This window comes from Mastigoproctus giganteus, chromosome 1 (assembly GCF_048544385.1).
Source record: "Mastigoproctus giganteus isolate SK-2022 chromosome 1, ASM4854438v1, whole genome shotgun sequence".
Taxonomy (NCBI): domain Eukaryota; kingdom Metazoa; phylum Arthropoda; class Arachnida; order Uropygi; family Thelyphonidae; genus Mastigoproctus; species Mastigoproctus giganteus.
The window spans coordinates 254,561,162-254,579,174 of NC_143575.1; the positions used below are offsets into that span (position 1 = coordinate 254,561,162).

Genomic DNA, 18,013 nt, shown 5'->3' on the forward strand with positions numbered 1-18,013 from the left:
AACCCTGTGGCATTCCACTAATAACATTAGGCCACGAAGAGTAGCGTCTATTTATTACCACTCTCTGTCTTCTCCCACTCAACCACCCTTTTATCCATTGTAGTAACTTACCCTTAATACCATACTACTCCAATTTGTACAGTAATCTTCCATGCATAACAGTGTCAAAAGCTTTCCTGAAATCCAAATATATGATATTAAAATTATTTTTGCATTCAGTTCCTTTGTGACCAGATTTGTCAGACAACACTTTCCTTTAACAAACCCATGCTGTGTCTGAATTATTAGTGCAGTCTTCTCTAGATGATCTTGCAATGCATCTTTAACCAGTCACTCCATTATTTTCCTCAGAACAGAAGTTAAACTAACTGGTCTGTATTTACTCGTGTCACCCTTATATCCGCTTTTGTGAATTGGGGATACATTTGCACATCTTCAGTCCATGGGTACTTCCCCTGAGTCCATGGATGCTGCCATAATTATGGCTAAGGACTTGCTTAGTTCCTATGCCACCTCCTTTAATATAACTGGATTGATCCCATCCACCCCAGGTGCCTGTCTTATGTTTAATTTCAACAATTTCTCCTCCACTTTGCTTCCAGTTATTATAAATTCATTAAGCACCCTGTTACAGTGTATAAACTTTTGGCATTTTCCTCCCTGAATAACTCTTCATGTGTGAATGTAGATGCAATATACTCATTCAGATTATCAGCTATCTGAGTAGTATCATCAACAATCAAACCTTCGATTTCAAGTAGACCAATTCATATCCTTCCTTTTAGAGTTTATATAAGTAAAGAAATCCTTGCCAAGGATTTCTCGTAAGCTGCCTTCTCTTGCCTGATCTTTGTGACTTGATTACAGACTAGCTTATATCTGCCATAAGCTTCTATGTCGTCGCTTGATAATTTATATGCATCCCATGCATTTTTCTTCTCTGCCATGAGTCTCATTAGTTCATCTGACATCCGTTTAGGCCTAAACCTTGAACAATATTTCTTAATCGGCATTAAAAGCCTAGTAGCTTCCACAATTAATTCCTCGAATTCTTCCTACTTACAATTTGCTATTGGTAACATCATCAGTTGGTCCCACTGTACAGAATTTAAAAACAGTCTGAGACCACTGTAGTCACCTTTATGGAAGCAAAAAGCCTTCTCTTTACCCCTGATCATAACTATATCTTTAAGTAAATCCCACATCAGTACACTGTGATCACTGCCACCTAGCAGTTCCTTTATCTGCAAATTCTTAATGCAGGAATAATCACTGCTGACAACCAGATCAAGAGTATTACCCTCTTTGGTTGCCTCTTAAAGAAGCTGCTGCAGAAAACAATCATCCAATAAATCCACAGAAGTCTTGCTAGTGTGCGAGTGACCAATCCACAAGTTCCATTCCATAACTGGCAAGTTGAAATCCCCCATTATAACACAATCTGATTTACTGGCTCATTCTATTTCTCTGTACAATTGTTTGTTGTACTCATTACAGTCATTAGGCTTATAACACACTCCTACTTTAATTTTTTGATAATGTGTTGTCACATTCATTGCTATTTGTTGAATTTTTAGGAAAATGCAGAATCATTCAAGTCCAGAAATTCCCATTGTTCACCTAACATGGCTCCATGTGACTTTTTTTTTTTTCTGAAAAAACCCTGAAAGGACACCAATTTTATGGAATACAAACAGTTAAGAGTAATACAATAGTTCAGCTTTAGCTGATTTCAAATTAGGATTTCCAGTACTGCTTTCAAGAGTGGGAAAATGATTGCACTAAGTGTGCCAATGCCAACTCAGAAGAACACTGTTTCAGAGAAGATTGCCACCCATCTTATAAGTATACCTATTGTGTCACTCTAAAGTAGTATTGGATATTTTTTGACTAGACCTTGTATTCAAATGTCTGACCTTGCTTCAAAGTACTAATCATTTCAACTTCTCAGTTCAATTGAAAAAACAACTTTAAATATCTACTACACTTGCTTTACCTTCTGTCTTATCTTTGCCTTCAATATGTGTAATCTCTGGATTCAAATCATATCAGTGATGTGAAGAATTTTTAGGCAAAATTTTTTCACAGTGTTGCTGAGTTAGTCTGTCACAGGCAAGAGTTGTGTAGTTTTATCCTCTAGAAGCTCAGGTTTTTCGTTCAGCAAACAGGTAAATGAGCCACCAATTCTAATATAGACAATATACTGTCTCATAGTCTCAGTTGCTTTAGCACTTAACACCCCCATCCCATACATATATATTATCGCATGTTACTTGCACTGGACGAGGCTTTTCTTTTTTGTTAAAAACGGAAAAATCATAGAAAGTTCAGTAGAAGTTGAATGGGTATTTCTTGCATCAATTAGTTAAAAAGCCATTTTGACCATGGGGGAAGAGTGAACACTCTTCATACTACACTTCTAAACAAAGTCATGCTGCTATAATAAGTGACGTAGTGATCACTGAGAAGTGGCTATTAGAAAAACTGTTGAGGGAAGATAATCTGTACATCCTTGTGTATTACAGGATGTACCTTCCTTGTACATCCTGTAATACTAAAAAAAGGCTACATCATTAGCCTACTGGAGATATTAATGAGATCATCATTGCACTCCACTAGCATTAGTGTTCCTGGAGTCTAATGATCTCTAGTTGCTGTCTGCTAGAGCCTAATCACTAGACTCCAGCAGACATTAGTGCTTCTCTATTCCCCCTAGACTGGAGAAGCACTAATGTCTCTGTATCCCACAATGCAGAGTCAAGAGATGAGATGAGATGGGCAACTGTGGACCAGTGAGTTTGACTTCAGTGTTGGCTATGTGGTTAAACATATGATACAAGATCATCTCAATATAAAATGGCATCCTTAATGGATCACAGCATGGGTTTTTGAAGGGCAAATCTTGCATGACCAATCTAGCTTATTATTTTTATGAAGAAGTCACAATTCAGTTGTGTGAAAGATACTATTTTGACAGTGATTATTGTAATGCTTAGTTAACAAGTACCTAGTTTTGATTTTTGTTTCTTTTAGAGATGTTTGTTTTATTATGTTTAATTCACATAAATCCTTTTTTTTTTTTTTTTTTTTTTCTCTCTCTCTCTCTCTCCCCTTAGTCTTTATATTTTGGTCTATATTTGATGTTCTACAATATCTTCTTTACCTCTCTTCCTATTCTGATATTTGGAATATCAGAACAGCATATGCCTCCAGATGTTCTTTATAATAGGCCTGAATTATATAGGTAATAAAATAAATTTATATTTATATAATCTATACTCATGTATATTTTATAATGAATTCTTAAAACTTCTAGAAGAGAAATGGTGGAATAAATTGGCTACTGATAGATTATAGACTGACTGATTGATTCACTTTGCTGTAAATCAGAGCTGACCATTTCTGATATATTTGCAAATTATGAACTTCTGACTGATGCTTATAGCCCATAAAACTGTTTGCTAAAACTTAATTAATTAAACTGTACAGTATTAGTATTATAGTGATTAATATTTGTTTTCCTTCTGCTAAAAATTAAAATAAGGAAAATTTTCTATCATTCATGCATTCCCTGTTGCCAAAAAAGCCCTATTTAATTCCACTTTAAACTTTACCAACCTCAACTAGGCATTTTGCTCCAGTGATCTGCCTTCTGTTACTCCCTAAAATTTTGCATTTGTGTCCCCTGGTTCTTCTTTCTTTTGCTAGTGACAATACACCTCCCTTGTCATTCTTCATATTAGTTAGTTAATTAACATTAGCTAATTAATTAACATAAAAATTAATTAACATTAGCAGCAACAAATGATGCAAGAAAGCAAGCTTTATATAGCATCAGCAAAAAAAAAAAACACCTCCCATTTCACCTATTCATTCCCCCCCCCACCACCACAATAGTTTGCCTTATTCTTCCTTGAATTTATTTAAACTATCAACTTCCACAACAACACATGTTTTTTTCTGTGATTATTTGCCTGTGAACATACTAATCTTGACATATATTTTTATCCAACAATAACATTCTTTAATAGTATTGTCAGTTTCAACATATAGAATAGATTCACCTGCTTATCTAATTTATTTTCTGTTATCCGTGAAGGGAAAATTGAACTTTTTTAGTAATGATAAACATTAATAGAAATATTGTTTTGCTCTTCAAACTTAGGAATATCATCATTTTTAAATGCCGGGCCAAATAAATGTCTGTGAGGTACATGCTAGCCAAATTTTTTGTAGCTTTTCACAGTTTTCAGGATTAGTAAAATGTTATAATGTGAAAAAATTATCATAAACAGTTTTATGTTATTTATTGTAATATTTACACGAACTCATACATATAATTAATTTTATTAATAAGAAAAACAAAATACAAATTCAAGATAAAATTTAAAAAATACAATAATAGTAACAAAATACAAATACAATAATAGTAACAAAATACAAATACAATTCTCCAGTAACAAAAATCGCAATATTTTATTTTTATAATATTTCATGAGAGATTTGATACCGTTTATTTTTTTATCACTGAATCAATATCTGGATCGATATTTGTCGTAGCAATGCACAGAATATTTTCTAAATTTATGTCAGAAATTCGAGGCTTGTTCTTGGATTTTATAAATGTCATTTTGAAAAAAATTGTTCAATGAAATTGTTGAAAATAATGGCAAATATTTTGCATTATCTATCACCTATGGAAATTCTTGGTTAAAATTTGTATAAAATTTGTGTTTAGATAATTCCAAAAATTTCATTTTCAATTCTGTTTTTTTCTTGTATTTCCATTTGATATTTATCCAGAATTGTTAATATCAAGGAATATTGAATGCCGATGAAAATATTCCAAAGAATGTCTCTTTATTGGCAAAATCTTTCTTCAAACTCTTGATGCAAACTTTTCAAAATATTGATAAATTTTTATCTTTCAAATATATTAGAGAGAGAGAGAGAGAGAAAATCTTTATTGCAGCTAAATGAATACAATGAACATAGACGTAAGTGAAGTTGGAATTGTCCCATCACTGCCAAGGGGCAGGGACTCACATCAGAGTAGATAATTAGTTATGTGCACAATGATGTAAAAATTACAAACTGAAAAATGTAACGTGCTATTACGATTCCTCATATCACGCAGTATTAACTATATTTACAAGCTACATCACATACAGTTTTATTCACGATAAAAATGTCTAATATACATGAATAGTACTTTTCTGTCAAACGAATTTTGTAGTAGCACAGGATAGTTTGGCAGATGGTGTGGATGGTGTACGAACTTGTTCTTGTTGGCTTCTGGAATTGGAGCAAGCTGCTAAGACTTCTTTCCTATAGGTTGTATTGCTTCAAAACTTATGCAAGTCGGCATTGAGGTGCTGTACTTCCAGTAGCATTTGGTTTTGGTGGAAGTTGTCTGAGATATGAAGCCTCCAATGCTTCGAGCAGAGCATCGGAGTTGACTAAAGTTCTGGCTTGGGTATTCGCCAGTAACACGAATCCCAAATGCATGGTATTGAGATTTGACCTGTGATAATTTTAACTGTAGCTATCAGTTGTCGTATTTCAGTGATATCAGGCAGTCATTGCATCCCCCAGTGAAGTTGTTAAGGCTGTAGTTCTGTCCTGTGGTGGGAGACAAGCTTTCTGGTTAGCCTATTTAAGGAGCCAAAATTCTGCAGCAAGGATTGGCTTCTTCATTTTAGTAGCTGCTGATACCCACACTTCAGCAGCATAGAGGAGTGGAGAATATATTATTGAATAAATTATTCAATTTCTTAATTATATGAGGCTCCTTAACATAAATTAATTGTTGTTAACCTGCCCATTGAAGAGAGGCTGCTCTGGACATGAGCTTCTCTGCATGGGCATAGAAGCGAAGTTTTGGGTCAAATACTATTCCCAAATCTGTATGGGTAGGAGTGGCAGATATGACAATTCCATTGATTGTTGGGGCTATTATTGTAGGGATTGGTTTAAAAGAAAACACCATTAGTTTTGTTTTTTCTAGGTTGATTGAGAGTCCATACTGTTTGAGGTTAGAGGCAACGTTGATGAGACTATTATTGATACATGCTGTAGACTGAAGAGCATTATTGGAAGCAATAGGCAATAGAATTTTTATATTATCTGCATATGTGACGATTTTCTCATTTTTGCAGACAAAAGGTATGGTTTGGCCGTAAATAATAAGCCAGATAGGACTCCTCCTCCTCCTTGTGGAACACCAGCAGAGATCGCCTTTGTGTGTGATTGTCCACAAGCATCAATCTGTAATACCCTATCATGGAGGAGTGCTGCTATGAACCAGAGTATATTACCTTGGATTAATAGTGGGCTTCCAGTAAGCGGAGGGCTGCCGACATGTTGATGGCATCAAAGGCAGCTTCAATATCCAGGTACGTGATTGCAAGTGCCTCATGCCGTTCAGAAGCAGACAATATAATATGTATAATTGCAAGGAGGTTCTTCACTGGGGATCGGTCTCTGATGGCATAGTGGATCTGTGGCAGCTTATCTCCAAAACTCTGATTCATTAAGGTGGGCACCATAATTTTCCAGGATTTTTAGGAGTGTTGAGAGGCTTAGGTAGAGTGGGGTTTCGAACTTTTGAATGTAGTCTAACAAGGTAGCTGTTCCAGGCTTTAGGAAAGATTCTTGTGGTGAGAATTCCATTGAAGATTGACCTGAGCAGTTGGAGGATGAACAGACTGAGGCATTTTACCATGAATTGTGGCACTTTTTTCGGCCCCCACGGTTGCTGTCACTGGAAGCGAGTTTATTGTTGATATCAGCTGGTGTGTAAAGATGGTGATGGAATGTAAGATGTCTTGTTGTTGTAATTAATGGTCAAGACATAAAAGAGGGTTTAGTTGTCCTACTTGCATATTGAATCTGTCAATATGGTCTGACCACTGAGCTGGGTCCAACTGACTAGGAAAGCTATGGGATTTTCCCTTTTTGAAGTTGGGCACTCATGTGTGCTGTTATTACTCTTGATTTCACCCAATTAAATTGCACTCGTGCTCTTGAATAAGATGTACAGTCAGTAACCTGTTGAGTACTTTTCAAAATCTGGTGCAGCTGCAGCTTTATGTGTACTTCTTGATTCCACCAGTTATTCCACTACAGTTCCATTCTTATTCTTGTATGAACTGCTAAACATAGGGAAGTTGAAGAAATTATTATTATTAAATTGGTTTTTCCACAGTAGCAATTTCTTTTTGAATGTGTGTATAGCTCCATATAGTTTTTTTATTATTCAGTTTTCTTTTTGAATTTAATTCAAATGAATAGTGATATCCACTAAAAATCCCAAATCACAGATCCACTCTTCATCACTTAGCTCAGAAATGGGGTTTCCTTTGAGATCCATGAACAGATTGATTTCCTCTTTCACTTCATTAAATCTTTTTAACATTTCTCCCTTTAACAACCATCGAATTGCACAATAATAAGTCAATTCAGAATACAGGCAACTCCCCCATGGTTTCACTCTAACATGATAGATAAACTGTGGCAATCCTCACACAATGCTGTAATTATATAACATGGCTTTGCTCTAACACCGTTAGAGAATTTGGCAAACCTTGCATAACATGGTATTTTTGGGCTTTTGTGTGGCGAAACCCTTCTATTATATTCGATGTAATTTTTCAACATATCCATTTTTTTTTTTTTTGTGAATCCCCACTGTTGACTCGCTAGTTATTATGCAAAAAAATTGTTGGGAAATTCCTGTGTTAGGTTCTACACTATTGAAGTTGTGCTTGTTTGAGACCATAAAACATTGACTTTTAAGGTTTTTGTAAGATTATTTTGGCTTTTATTGGATTGTTTATAAATTTTTCCGTATGTATTACTAAACTTTGTTTTTAAGAACTGTATTGGAATAATTTATTTGTTGTGAATTAAATTCCATCCCTCAATTTATGCTTAAGGAAAGTAAAAAGCACCACTCAAAATAAAATTTATTTCTCTAGAATCAAAGATACAAATTTTGGATCATCTTAAAAAAGGGAGAAAGGTATCATACATTGCAAAAGGTAAAAATTTAAATGAAGCAGCAATCCAGACCATGAAGAAAATTGCAAGATCTTTCGTTTCCACAAATATGACAGCTCATCCCCGAGTGCCCATAATTGAGAAAATGGAAAAAGCACTCAGTTATTTGGATCTACGATAGCAGTAAAAAATTAATCCCATTAGATGCCAGTGTAATTAAACAAAAGGCACTAAAAATTTATAACCATTTAAAAGAAAATGGAGAATCTTCTATTAACCCAGAGTTTGTTTGCCAGTAAAAGTTTGTTTGAACAATTTAAAAACTGCTTCTATTAAATAACATAAGAATTCAAGGGGAAAGTGCATTGGCTGATAATGAAGCTGCCAAGAAGTATCCAGAGGAATTTCAAAAAATGATTGAAGAGCACAGATACAGTGGCAGACAAAAAAACTGCATTACTTGTGAATTTTGCAAATAATGTGTTTTGCGCTGCATTGTGGGTTGCAGAAATGTCCTAAATGCATTTGTTAGATGGAATATATAGCTCTGTGAATGAAATCCAATAAAAAGACTCCACCTGATATACCTAATTGCCGTAAATACCTTCCCAAAGGATAAAATGTGTAATTAATGGAAATATGAGAAATCATGCAAATGGCAATCATGACAACCAAACATACATTTTATTGCATTTACGTGTACAAACTGAAATGAGAATTTAACGTAATAGTACTATGTACTGAAAATCAGAAAAATAAGTCCTCAATATTTTGTTATTCTTCCTCAAGCTGCAATTACAGTCTTGCAACGATCTGGCATAGAGTTAATCAACTTCTGGATATATGGTTGCCCAATTTCATGGTACCACACCCTTACAATGCTCTCCTGCAGCTGAATCTTACTTATTGGCTTCTTGTGAGCAATTTTAGATGACATTATGTACCAGGCCAGTCCAACACTGTAATGCCAGCATTTATAAGGTATGACTGCACCTTAAGGGAGAAAAACAAGGGAAAACATTGATGTAAGTATGTTTTAAGCCTTGTGAGACAAGAAGACAAACTCATCATTAAACCTAAATAGCATAAAACTTACCAATTTTGCTGTGTGACAAGGTGCTGAGTCCTGTTGAAAAATGCAGTTTTGAATGTCTGTGTGGTGATCCCTAATAACGGGTTTCAGGCACTCCTCTAAGATAGCAATGTAGGTTTCTGCATTCACCGTTCCGTTAATAATCTTTATTCACCCCACCCCTTTGCTTGTTATGTATCCCCAGACCATCTGACTGGCGGGGAACTTTACAGTTGGTGTTATTCAGTCAGGATGGCATGCCTCCGATTTTTGACTTCTGACATATCGCTTCCCATCCAAGCCATGCAGGTTGAATTTCGATTTGTCAGAAAATATGATGGTGTCCCATTGTTCTTTTGTCCATGAAACATGCGTTTTAGCCCAAGCAAGTTGCTTCTTCCTCATTTGTTGGATCAACAAAGGCTTCTTCTTAGACCGATAGGCATGCAGACCACATTCCGAAAGCCATCTTTGGATAGTTGGTGCACTTGTTTCAACACCACCTCAAAGTCCAGTTTTAGATCAGGAGCACTAATATGGCAATTACAATAAAACTTTGTATTTAAAACTAATATCGATCTTGGGAAGGTGTAGTCAGTCCAGGTTTTCCTAATCCAGGTTTTCTCTTCACATTACCGGTTTCGTGCTTTAATTTCAGCCCTTGGGATACTGTTGACTGGTGGGAGCCTATTTTATTAGTGATAGCACCCATAGAAAGCCCTTCGTGGGATAGAGCAACAACTGCACTTTTTTTTCTTCATGTCAACTGAACATATGGAGCCATGCTTACACCTCTGCAAAATAGTATACTAATGACCATGTATGCCCTTCCAATGCCATATTTATAGAAACAGCTGATGCAATACCTTGCAATTACTGTCTGATGCAATAGAAACATTATCTGATGCAATACCTTTGCTTTAATTTCAGTTTGTGACAAACAAAATACTGTAATCAAACAGTGTCTTATACGTTTCACTACAAATGTTACTTCTTTTAAGGTGATGCAGTTTTTTTGTCCGCCACTGTACATACCACATCAAGTTTTCAATGCCAACGAGACAGGTCTTTTGGTGGAAAAAAATGCCCAACAGAATGTATATTTCAAAAAAAGAGAAAACTGTACCAGGTTTTAAGGCATCGGAATATATTATATTCAGTAAAGCATCAGGAGATTACAAGATAAAACCTATGCTAGTCCCATATAGCTCCTGTAATCTTCATGCAATGAAGGGTGTAAATAAAAATGCATTACTGGTATATTGGAAAGCAAATAAAAAGCTGAAACTTATAATTTTACAAAGATCTATCAAGGAAAAGCAAACAAACCTAGATTACTAATTTTTAAAGAGAGCAGAAGATACACGAAATCTAGATGCTGCAGAAGTAAGTTCAGGAGGTGAAGTTGTTCTGCAACAGAGAAAACATTCTCGTTTGATTGTGCTGAGCAGCAATGAAGAGGGAGAAAATGAAATGAATGTACGTTATCTGACACATGTATCACAGCTTTTAAGACTTTTGTTCAATTATTATTATTTTTAATAAAAATTAAGTTTCAAATAGTTATTTAAAAAATGGTATTTTTTTTTAAGCTTTTGGAACATGACCCATCTTTTTGTACTGGTTTTTAGTCCTGCATAACATGGTTTCACACTACACAAGATTTTATAAGAACCTAACTATGTATTATACAAGGGTTACCAGTACTTAAATTCGACGTCTTTTGTTTGTTTGTTTTTGTTATTTGGTTTTTAGGAGCATTAGCAACTAAGGCCATATTGCTCTAGAGATATGCGGTGGTCATTCCCTGACCTTTCCGCATCCTCCATATTTGGTGGTCACGGCCTCGAACCTTGGTCTAATCAAGAAATGTGTGTGCTATGCACTGCTGCTCCTGCCCACCTGGCTACGGAGGCACCTCAATATCTTTCAGGAGTTTCATAAATTCACGGTGACCAAGTGGGGATTTAGATTTAATTTTGTTGGTGCATTTACAATGATGTTCATCACATTTTCAATATTAACTATCTTGGAACATAGACTTCCTTGATGAATTATGCAATGCAAAATACATTTTTCAGCATATAAACTTTCGCTCATATCCTTTTTCAAATTTGCCAAAGCACCCTAGTTCTTCCCTACCATAGATCTGGTGCCATCAGTGGATATTCTGATTAAGTTACTGTATTCAAGTTTGTATTCTAGCATAACTTCTTTTATCTTATTAAATATGCCTTTGCCTGTTGTCACTGGTTTAAGTTGAGTAAGTAATAACATTTCTTCTGTTACATTCAAATTTCTATCTATTCCTGTGATAAAAATAGATAGTTAAGTTGTATCTGTCAAATCAGTGCTTTCATCACAAGCCAATGATGAAAATTGCTGATCAAAATCAGCAATTTTTTGTTTCTAAGGGCTGTTTTACATTGGCTGACATTTCATCATTTCGTCTTTTTACTGTTCATTGTGATAAGCTTATGTTTTCCAATTTCTTTTTATTTTTGGGGCATATTGTTTCTACTGCAGCTACCCTACAGTCTTTAACAAATTCGCCATCCAAAAAACTTGGTACTTTTTGCACTTTTTGATGTAATTATGTAGCTTACTTTCACTGCAGCTTCTGATTCTTGTGTATTTTTTTAAAAATGTCTTCTGTTTTTTTTGTTGTTTTAAATTTTTTTTTTTAAATTTTTGATTTTTATAATCCTTTCTTGTCCCATAAACTTTTCATAATTAACATGTTTAAGCTGTATAGTGTCTTTTGACGTTATGTTCTGTGTTAACTGAAATCACGTTTAAATAAATTAAACATGTTGGTTTATTATTTCTCTCTATCACAAAATAGTCATTTTGCCCACTTTTCTTAAAAGGTGCAGGTTAAGGTGCAAAGGTGCACCAAATATACCTTTCTCTGTTTATATTGTATAGCCATCCTAATAAAAAAAAAATATAACCTTTAATAAACATATTCAATAGAAAAAAAAAAATTAAATTGAAAATTAATCAAATTTAAAGATTTTATAAAACTTTAATCGTCTTAGATTTTTAATTATGCATTGCGATAGGTTTCAACGAATAACTTCGTAAAAATTAAATGTTAAGTTATCTCCAAATTATTTACTTTTATCAGTCAATTATTCACTGCTGTTGAAATGCACAATATACTTGCACAGCAATCACATTCTGCAGAGCCAGGATTACAGGAACCACTACTGACTGCATGCAAGTCTGTGCCTGCTTACCAGAGTTGCTAGAAGCTATGCTTGCTTACTGTTGCTTACTCGAGTCGTGACATATGGCACAAATTCAAATAATTCATAGATGTCATGCAATAAAAATGTTAAAAACAAGTTAATAACAGCAAATATAATAAAAAAATTACAATAAACATAATTTCTTGATATATATTCTTTGACAGGCCATTTATTATATATATTTTGAAAACAACCATGGGCTGGATTACGCACATTCACAGGCTGGAGGTTGCCCGCCCACGATCTAGTGAAACAGGAAAAATAATATTTTTAAAATTTAATGCATTTTCATATTTTTTATAATGTGAAATTCAGGATGATTTTTAACTTGAAGTAAAGCAGCTAATACACTCATACACTCCATTTGAAACATTGCTTATCTTGATTTTTCACATTAACAATAGCTTTTTTACTTTTAAGAGTTTGAGGTAAATCAATATAAGATCTTCCTCTTAAAGGATTATATATATATTAATATCAAGATATAAATATTCAACACTGCATATAACTAATCCAGCCAGAATCATGAAATGTTACTTGTGTCATTTTCTTTTGCATTTCATTCAAAAGTAAATTATAATAGTCATCTAAGTTAGTTCCCGGTAGAATTCTATGATTTTTAGTACATCACATTCATCTTGTTTACAATTTTCAACTTTTAAGTTAATATTAATTTGAAAACTTATTTGCTTTGAAATTGCTTTTATTTCTTTAATAATAATATATTTATTTTAGATTACAGAATAGTGCTGTGAAGGTATTCACAACAGAACTCGTTGAGAAGGTATTCACAATATGAGATATACTTAGTGATGCCAGTTCATAACTACTTAAGTAGTTGGCTATGTACAGAAATGATGCAATTGCACTAACTGTACACTTTATTTATTTTATAAAAATAAGTTTTTAATCTACCCTCATAATCTGATTCCATTTCTTGAATTTCATTAAAATTATTGAAGCTTTGAGTAAAATTTTTATTGTATTCATCACTTTTATCAGGGTTATAATGTTTCACATTTTATGCATTGTGTAAAACTCGTTCTTATTTTTCTTTTAGGAAATAATTCATTAGCATCAAGTGTACCAAATATTCTAGCAAATATTTGTCTTTCTCTTCTATCATGTTTTTCATTTTTTTTTTTTTTTTTTTTTTTCAATTTCATTCATTATAAACTGAATTAATATTCTCTTTCTTATTCTTGTATAGCCACAAAGTTGATTTTCATCACAATTTTTTGTGATTAAAATTTTTTTTCAATTCACTAATACTTTTATTTTCAAGAATATATTGAACTCTGTTTTTCATATTATAAAATGAATTAAATTTTCTCTATTTAAATTTGTATATCCTATATATTTGTAGTATTTACAAATATCTTTTAAGTCTGTAACAGTCATTTGACTTAACACAGAGTACATTTTCTCTCATTTATTAGAAAAAAAATTTTAAATAAAAATCACTTTAATTACTTCATTTTTTCAACTTTTTATGGATAAAACAAGTGCAAAAAGTTCAGCGATTTTCTGATATATTTTCAAAATTAATTCATTTTTCTCACATTTTTTTAGAAGATTTGTTCTATGTCGTTCTGATTTTCTGTGATTATATATACTTAATTTACGAACTTTCATTTCGCATTCACAATCTATGACATAAGTATATTTGTTAATGAGGTTTGATAAATATCATATCTTGGATATTGGATATTTTGAAAATTCTGAAATAAGCTTTTTACATTTCTTTTTACATTTTTCCTTTTCACATTTTTTGTATACTTTTTTTTCTTTAAGTTCCATAAGACTTCTTACATGTAATTCTGTATTTCTATGTTTCTCCAAATAATTTTTTATACTTCTGTTTCACATTCACATGAAACAACCTCTGTTTTTGAGTGATGTTTTAGATTTATAACATTCTTTTTGATATGCTTTATTACAATTTCTATAATATGGGTGAGATGTGTTGAATTCACTTTAATTTTTTTCTTGCTCACATATTTTTTGCAGAATGTTATTTCTTTTATAAAAAGACAATTTTTTCAAATATTTTTTTCAAATAATTGAAGAATTATTTGAAAAAATTGTGTTTTTATAAATGGAACTAATAAAACAAGTACAAAACATTGGGCAATTCCAGTCTATTCCAGGCAAAAAATTACATGACTTATTACATTTTAATGTACGTTATCCAATTAAAAAATTGTAAATAATAAAAACAGAAAAGGGAGATAAAGTAATTGTTCACATAAATGAATTTAAAGTCTTTTTAGCATATAGCTTCAACTGCAAAATAACACAAATTATTGAAGATTACAATAAAATAAAAATAAAACATTTATAAAGGAAAGGAAAAAGTGGGAAAAAGTGAAGCTCATATAATTGATTTTGGAGCAGAAAAAAAAAATTATTAGAAAGGGAGATCTTTTAGTCATTTTTGCCTAAACCTATATTATTTTAAAAAATTTAAAAAAATGAAATAATTTTAATTTTTTGATTTTTGTAGATTATTTTAAGAAAATGAATGATTTTAAAAAAAATGGGAGTGTTTTTAGAGCTTTTGTTTTTTTCTGTTTCTAAAAGATTGCTAGAATTCCCATTTTCTATACTACTGTCGACGTTTAGACCTTTCTAACTTGAGGTGTGGTGCCCACACCACATGGAAAAACGCTGCCCCTCTATGTTACAAGGCCGTACTAGGTGGTAGATGACTCTCATCAACCAGTGAAATACCACCACTTTGCTTATTGGAGGCTTGAAGTGGTGGAACCCATGTTTAGTCTCTAGAGATAAGTTCCAGTCAACCCTTCCCTATCTCTTCCATTATGCAGTATGATTGATGATTTTGAGGTTATGATGAACGTCGTGGAGAGATCCAATATTCCTTACATTTCTAAGGTACAGCTCTAAAACCGTGTTCACAGGCTGGCCACTAGTTAGTACACCGGACCGAACCTATTGGTAACTGTCTAGGAGGCTTCTGGGTCAGCTAGTGTATAATCTTGCTACCTCTACTCTGCCAGATAGTGACTGGAGGGAGTCCGAGTAGTGTGTATGCGGGGAGCATTGTCGAGGCCACATTATGTCAAGGATCTGGGTATATTCTTACCACGTGTATGCCATATCCAAAAATTTCATTACTCATACAACATGTCCCACCCACTTTTTCTTACTATTGAATACACCATGAATTGTCAAAGTAATAGAGCCAGCTTATCTGCGAAAAGATCTAAACCTCCCAAGCACTTCCTAATTCATTTCACAAATATACGTGGTCTCAATTCTAATCTCAATGATGTCCATTTCCACTTGCAGTCTGCCAAACCCCATGAACTTTTTCTGACAGAATCTCAGTTGTCGGTTGATTCAACTACTGCTCATCTCAGATGCCCAAATTATTCGCTGTATGATTCCTTTCGCCTCAAAGGTGGTACTTGTGCATATGTCCGTTCTGATATTACCTGTCAGAGACTTGGCAATTTGGAATCTCCTCTCTTTGATCTTCTCTGGCTTAAAATCTCTCTACCTCATTGTGTCAAATTCATCTGTTGTCTCTACCGTTCTCCCAACTCCACTAATCATTTGGGGCTCTTTGACATCCTGTTTTTGCAACTTGACTTTCTCCAGACCAACTTTCCTAACAGTGAGGTAATTTTCCTTGGTGATTTTAATGTTCACAACTCCAGCTGGCTTCCATTTTCTAGTCACACCGACCCAGCAGGTCGAGGTGCTGAGGCTTTTGCAATTACTAACCTAGCACAGATTATTCATTTACCTACAAGGATACCGGACAATCCTAATCATACAGCCAATACGCTTGATCTTTTTCTCACGAACAACCCTTCTAAGTACACGGTCGAAGTGAGAGGTCCTTTAGGCACTTCAGATAACAACTTGGTGATTGTCTGTTCTCCAATGGAACCTTTATCTCATGGCTATTCCCAAATTCATGTTGTTTGGCCTTACAAGAATGCAAAATGGGATGACCTGCGAGACTTCTTTTCTTCTTTTCCTTGGTCGGATTACTGTTTCAAAACTTCTGATGTCAGCGTTTGCTCAGATTGTGTCAGTGAAATTATTCTTGGAATCCTTTATCCCACACTCCACTTTAAAATCTCGTCCTTTATCTAAACCTTGGTTTTCCAATAAATGTGCTAAGGCTGTCCAAGAGAAGAATGTTGCATATCGTAATTGGCCTGTTTCTATTTCTTCAGTTTCATTTTCTGCCTGCACCAAAGCTCGCCACAATTATAAAGCAGTTATTAATCAGTCCAAACTAGAGTTTGAACTGGCTAAGAGTAGAAAACTTGCTTCTTGCCAAAGCTATTGGCCGCAACTTTTGCCCATCTCTGCTCCCACCTCTGTCCAAACCAGATGGTTCTGTTGTCACTTCAGCCAAGGATAAAGCTAACCTGCTAGCATCCCATTTTTCTTCCAACTCATGTATTAATGATCTTGGTAAAACACCTCCCACCATTCCCAACACGCTCCATTGAATGCCTCCTGTAGTCTTCCATCAAAAGGATATCAGAAGGATTTTGATGAATCTTGATGCTAAGAAAGCTCCAGGTGCTGATGGTATTTCTCCACTTGTTCTCAAAACCTGTGCTCCTGAACTTACTCCTATTCTTTGCCGCCCTTTTCACTTTCTTATTCCAAAGGTGTTTTTCCTTCTGCTTGGAAATTTGCTCATATCCAGCAAGTTCCAAAAAAGGGTGACAAATCCCTCCCATCCAATTATCGTCCCATTGCAATTACTTCTACTCTTTCTAAAGTAATGGAGAAATCAATTAACCGCCAACTCTTAAACTACCTAGAAACCTTCCGTCTGATCGACGATCGCCAGTATGGATTCCATCAGTGTCGATCCACTGGTGATATTCTGGCTTATGTTACCCATTTATAGACTATTCAATGGAAAGGTTCGGTGAAACACAACTTCTACTCTTTCTAAAGTAATGGAGAAATCAATTAACCGCCAACTCTTAAACTACCTAGAAACCTTCCGTCTGATCGACGATCGCCAGTATGGATTCCATCAGTGTCGATCCACTGGTGATATTCTGGCTTATGTTACCCATTTATAGACTATTCAATGGAAAGGTTCGGTGAAACAAAGTAGTTGCTCTTGACAGCTGAAAGGCTTTTGATCGTGTTTGGCATAAAGGTCTTCTAAACAAGCTTCCATCTTATGGTTTGCCAACCAACTGTTTTTAGTAATTGGTTATCCAGTTTTCTCTCTGATTGCTCACTTAGGGTGATGGTAGATGGCTCTCTGTCTTCTAACTTCTCCACTAATGCTGGTGTCCCCAAAGGTTCAGTTCTTTCCCCCACTCTTTTCCTCTTGTATATTAATGACCTTCTTCTATTGACTTGAAATCCTATCCATAGTTTTGCCGATGATAGCACATTGCATTCCACTTTCCATTTTGAGAAACCTTGTCCTGTCAGAAACCAATCATCTTCAACTTCTCGAAAATCTGCTACCAATTCCTTAAATGCCGATCTTCAGGTAATTCTCCAGTGGGGCAAAGACAACTTAGTTGATTTCAACCCTTCTAAAACTCAGTCTTGTCTTATATCTCGCAAAAAGGATTCTTCTGCTCCTATGCTTATCTTTAGTGACACTCCGATTTCTAGGCAAATTATATGTCTCTTTTGGGGATTACCCTGACTTCTTATCTCT

The 18,013-nt window shown here is 34.3% G+C and overlaps 1 protein-coding gene across 1 annotated transcript in view; it reads left to right on the forward strand.

Annotated features, from left to right (window-relative positions):
* Nucleotides 1–18,013, forward strand: part of LOC150091794 (phospholipid-transporting ATPase IF-like) — a 438,958-nt gene that overhangs the window by 351,536 nt on the left and 69,409 nt on the right. The window contains exon 23 of the mRNA XM_090369752.1: nt 3,117–3,244. Coding sequence (XP_090225878.1) covers nt 3,117–3,244 — 128 coding nt within the window. The remainder of the gene's footprint in view (nt 1–3,116; nt 3,245–18,013) is intronic.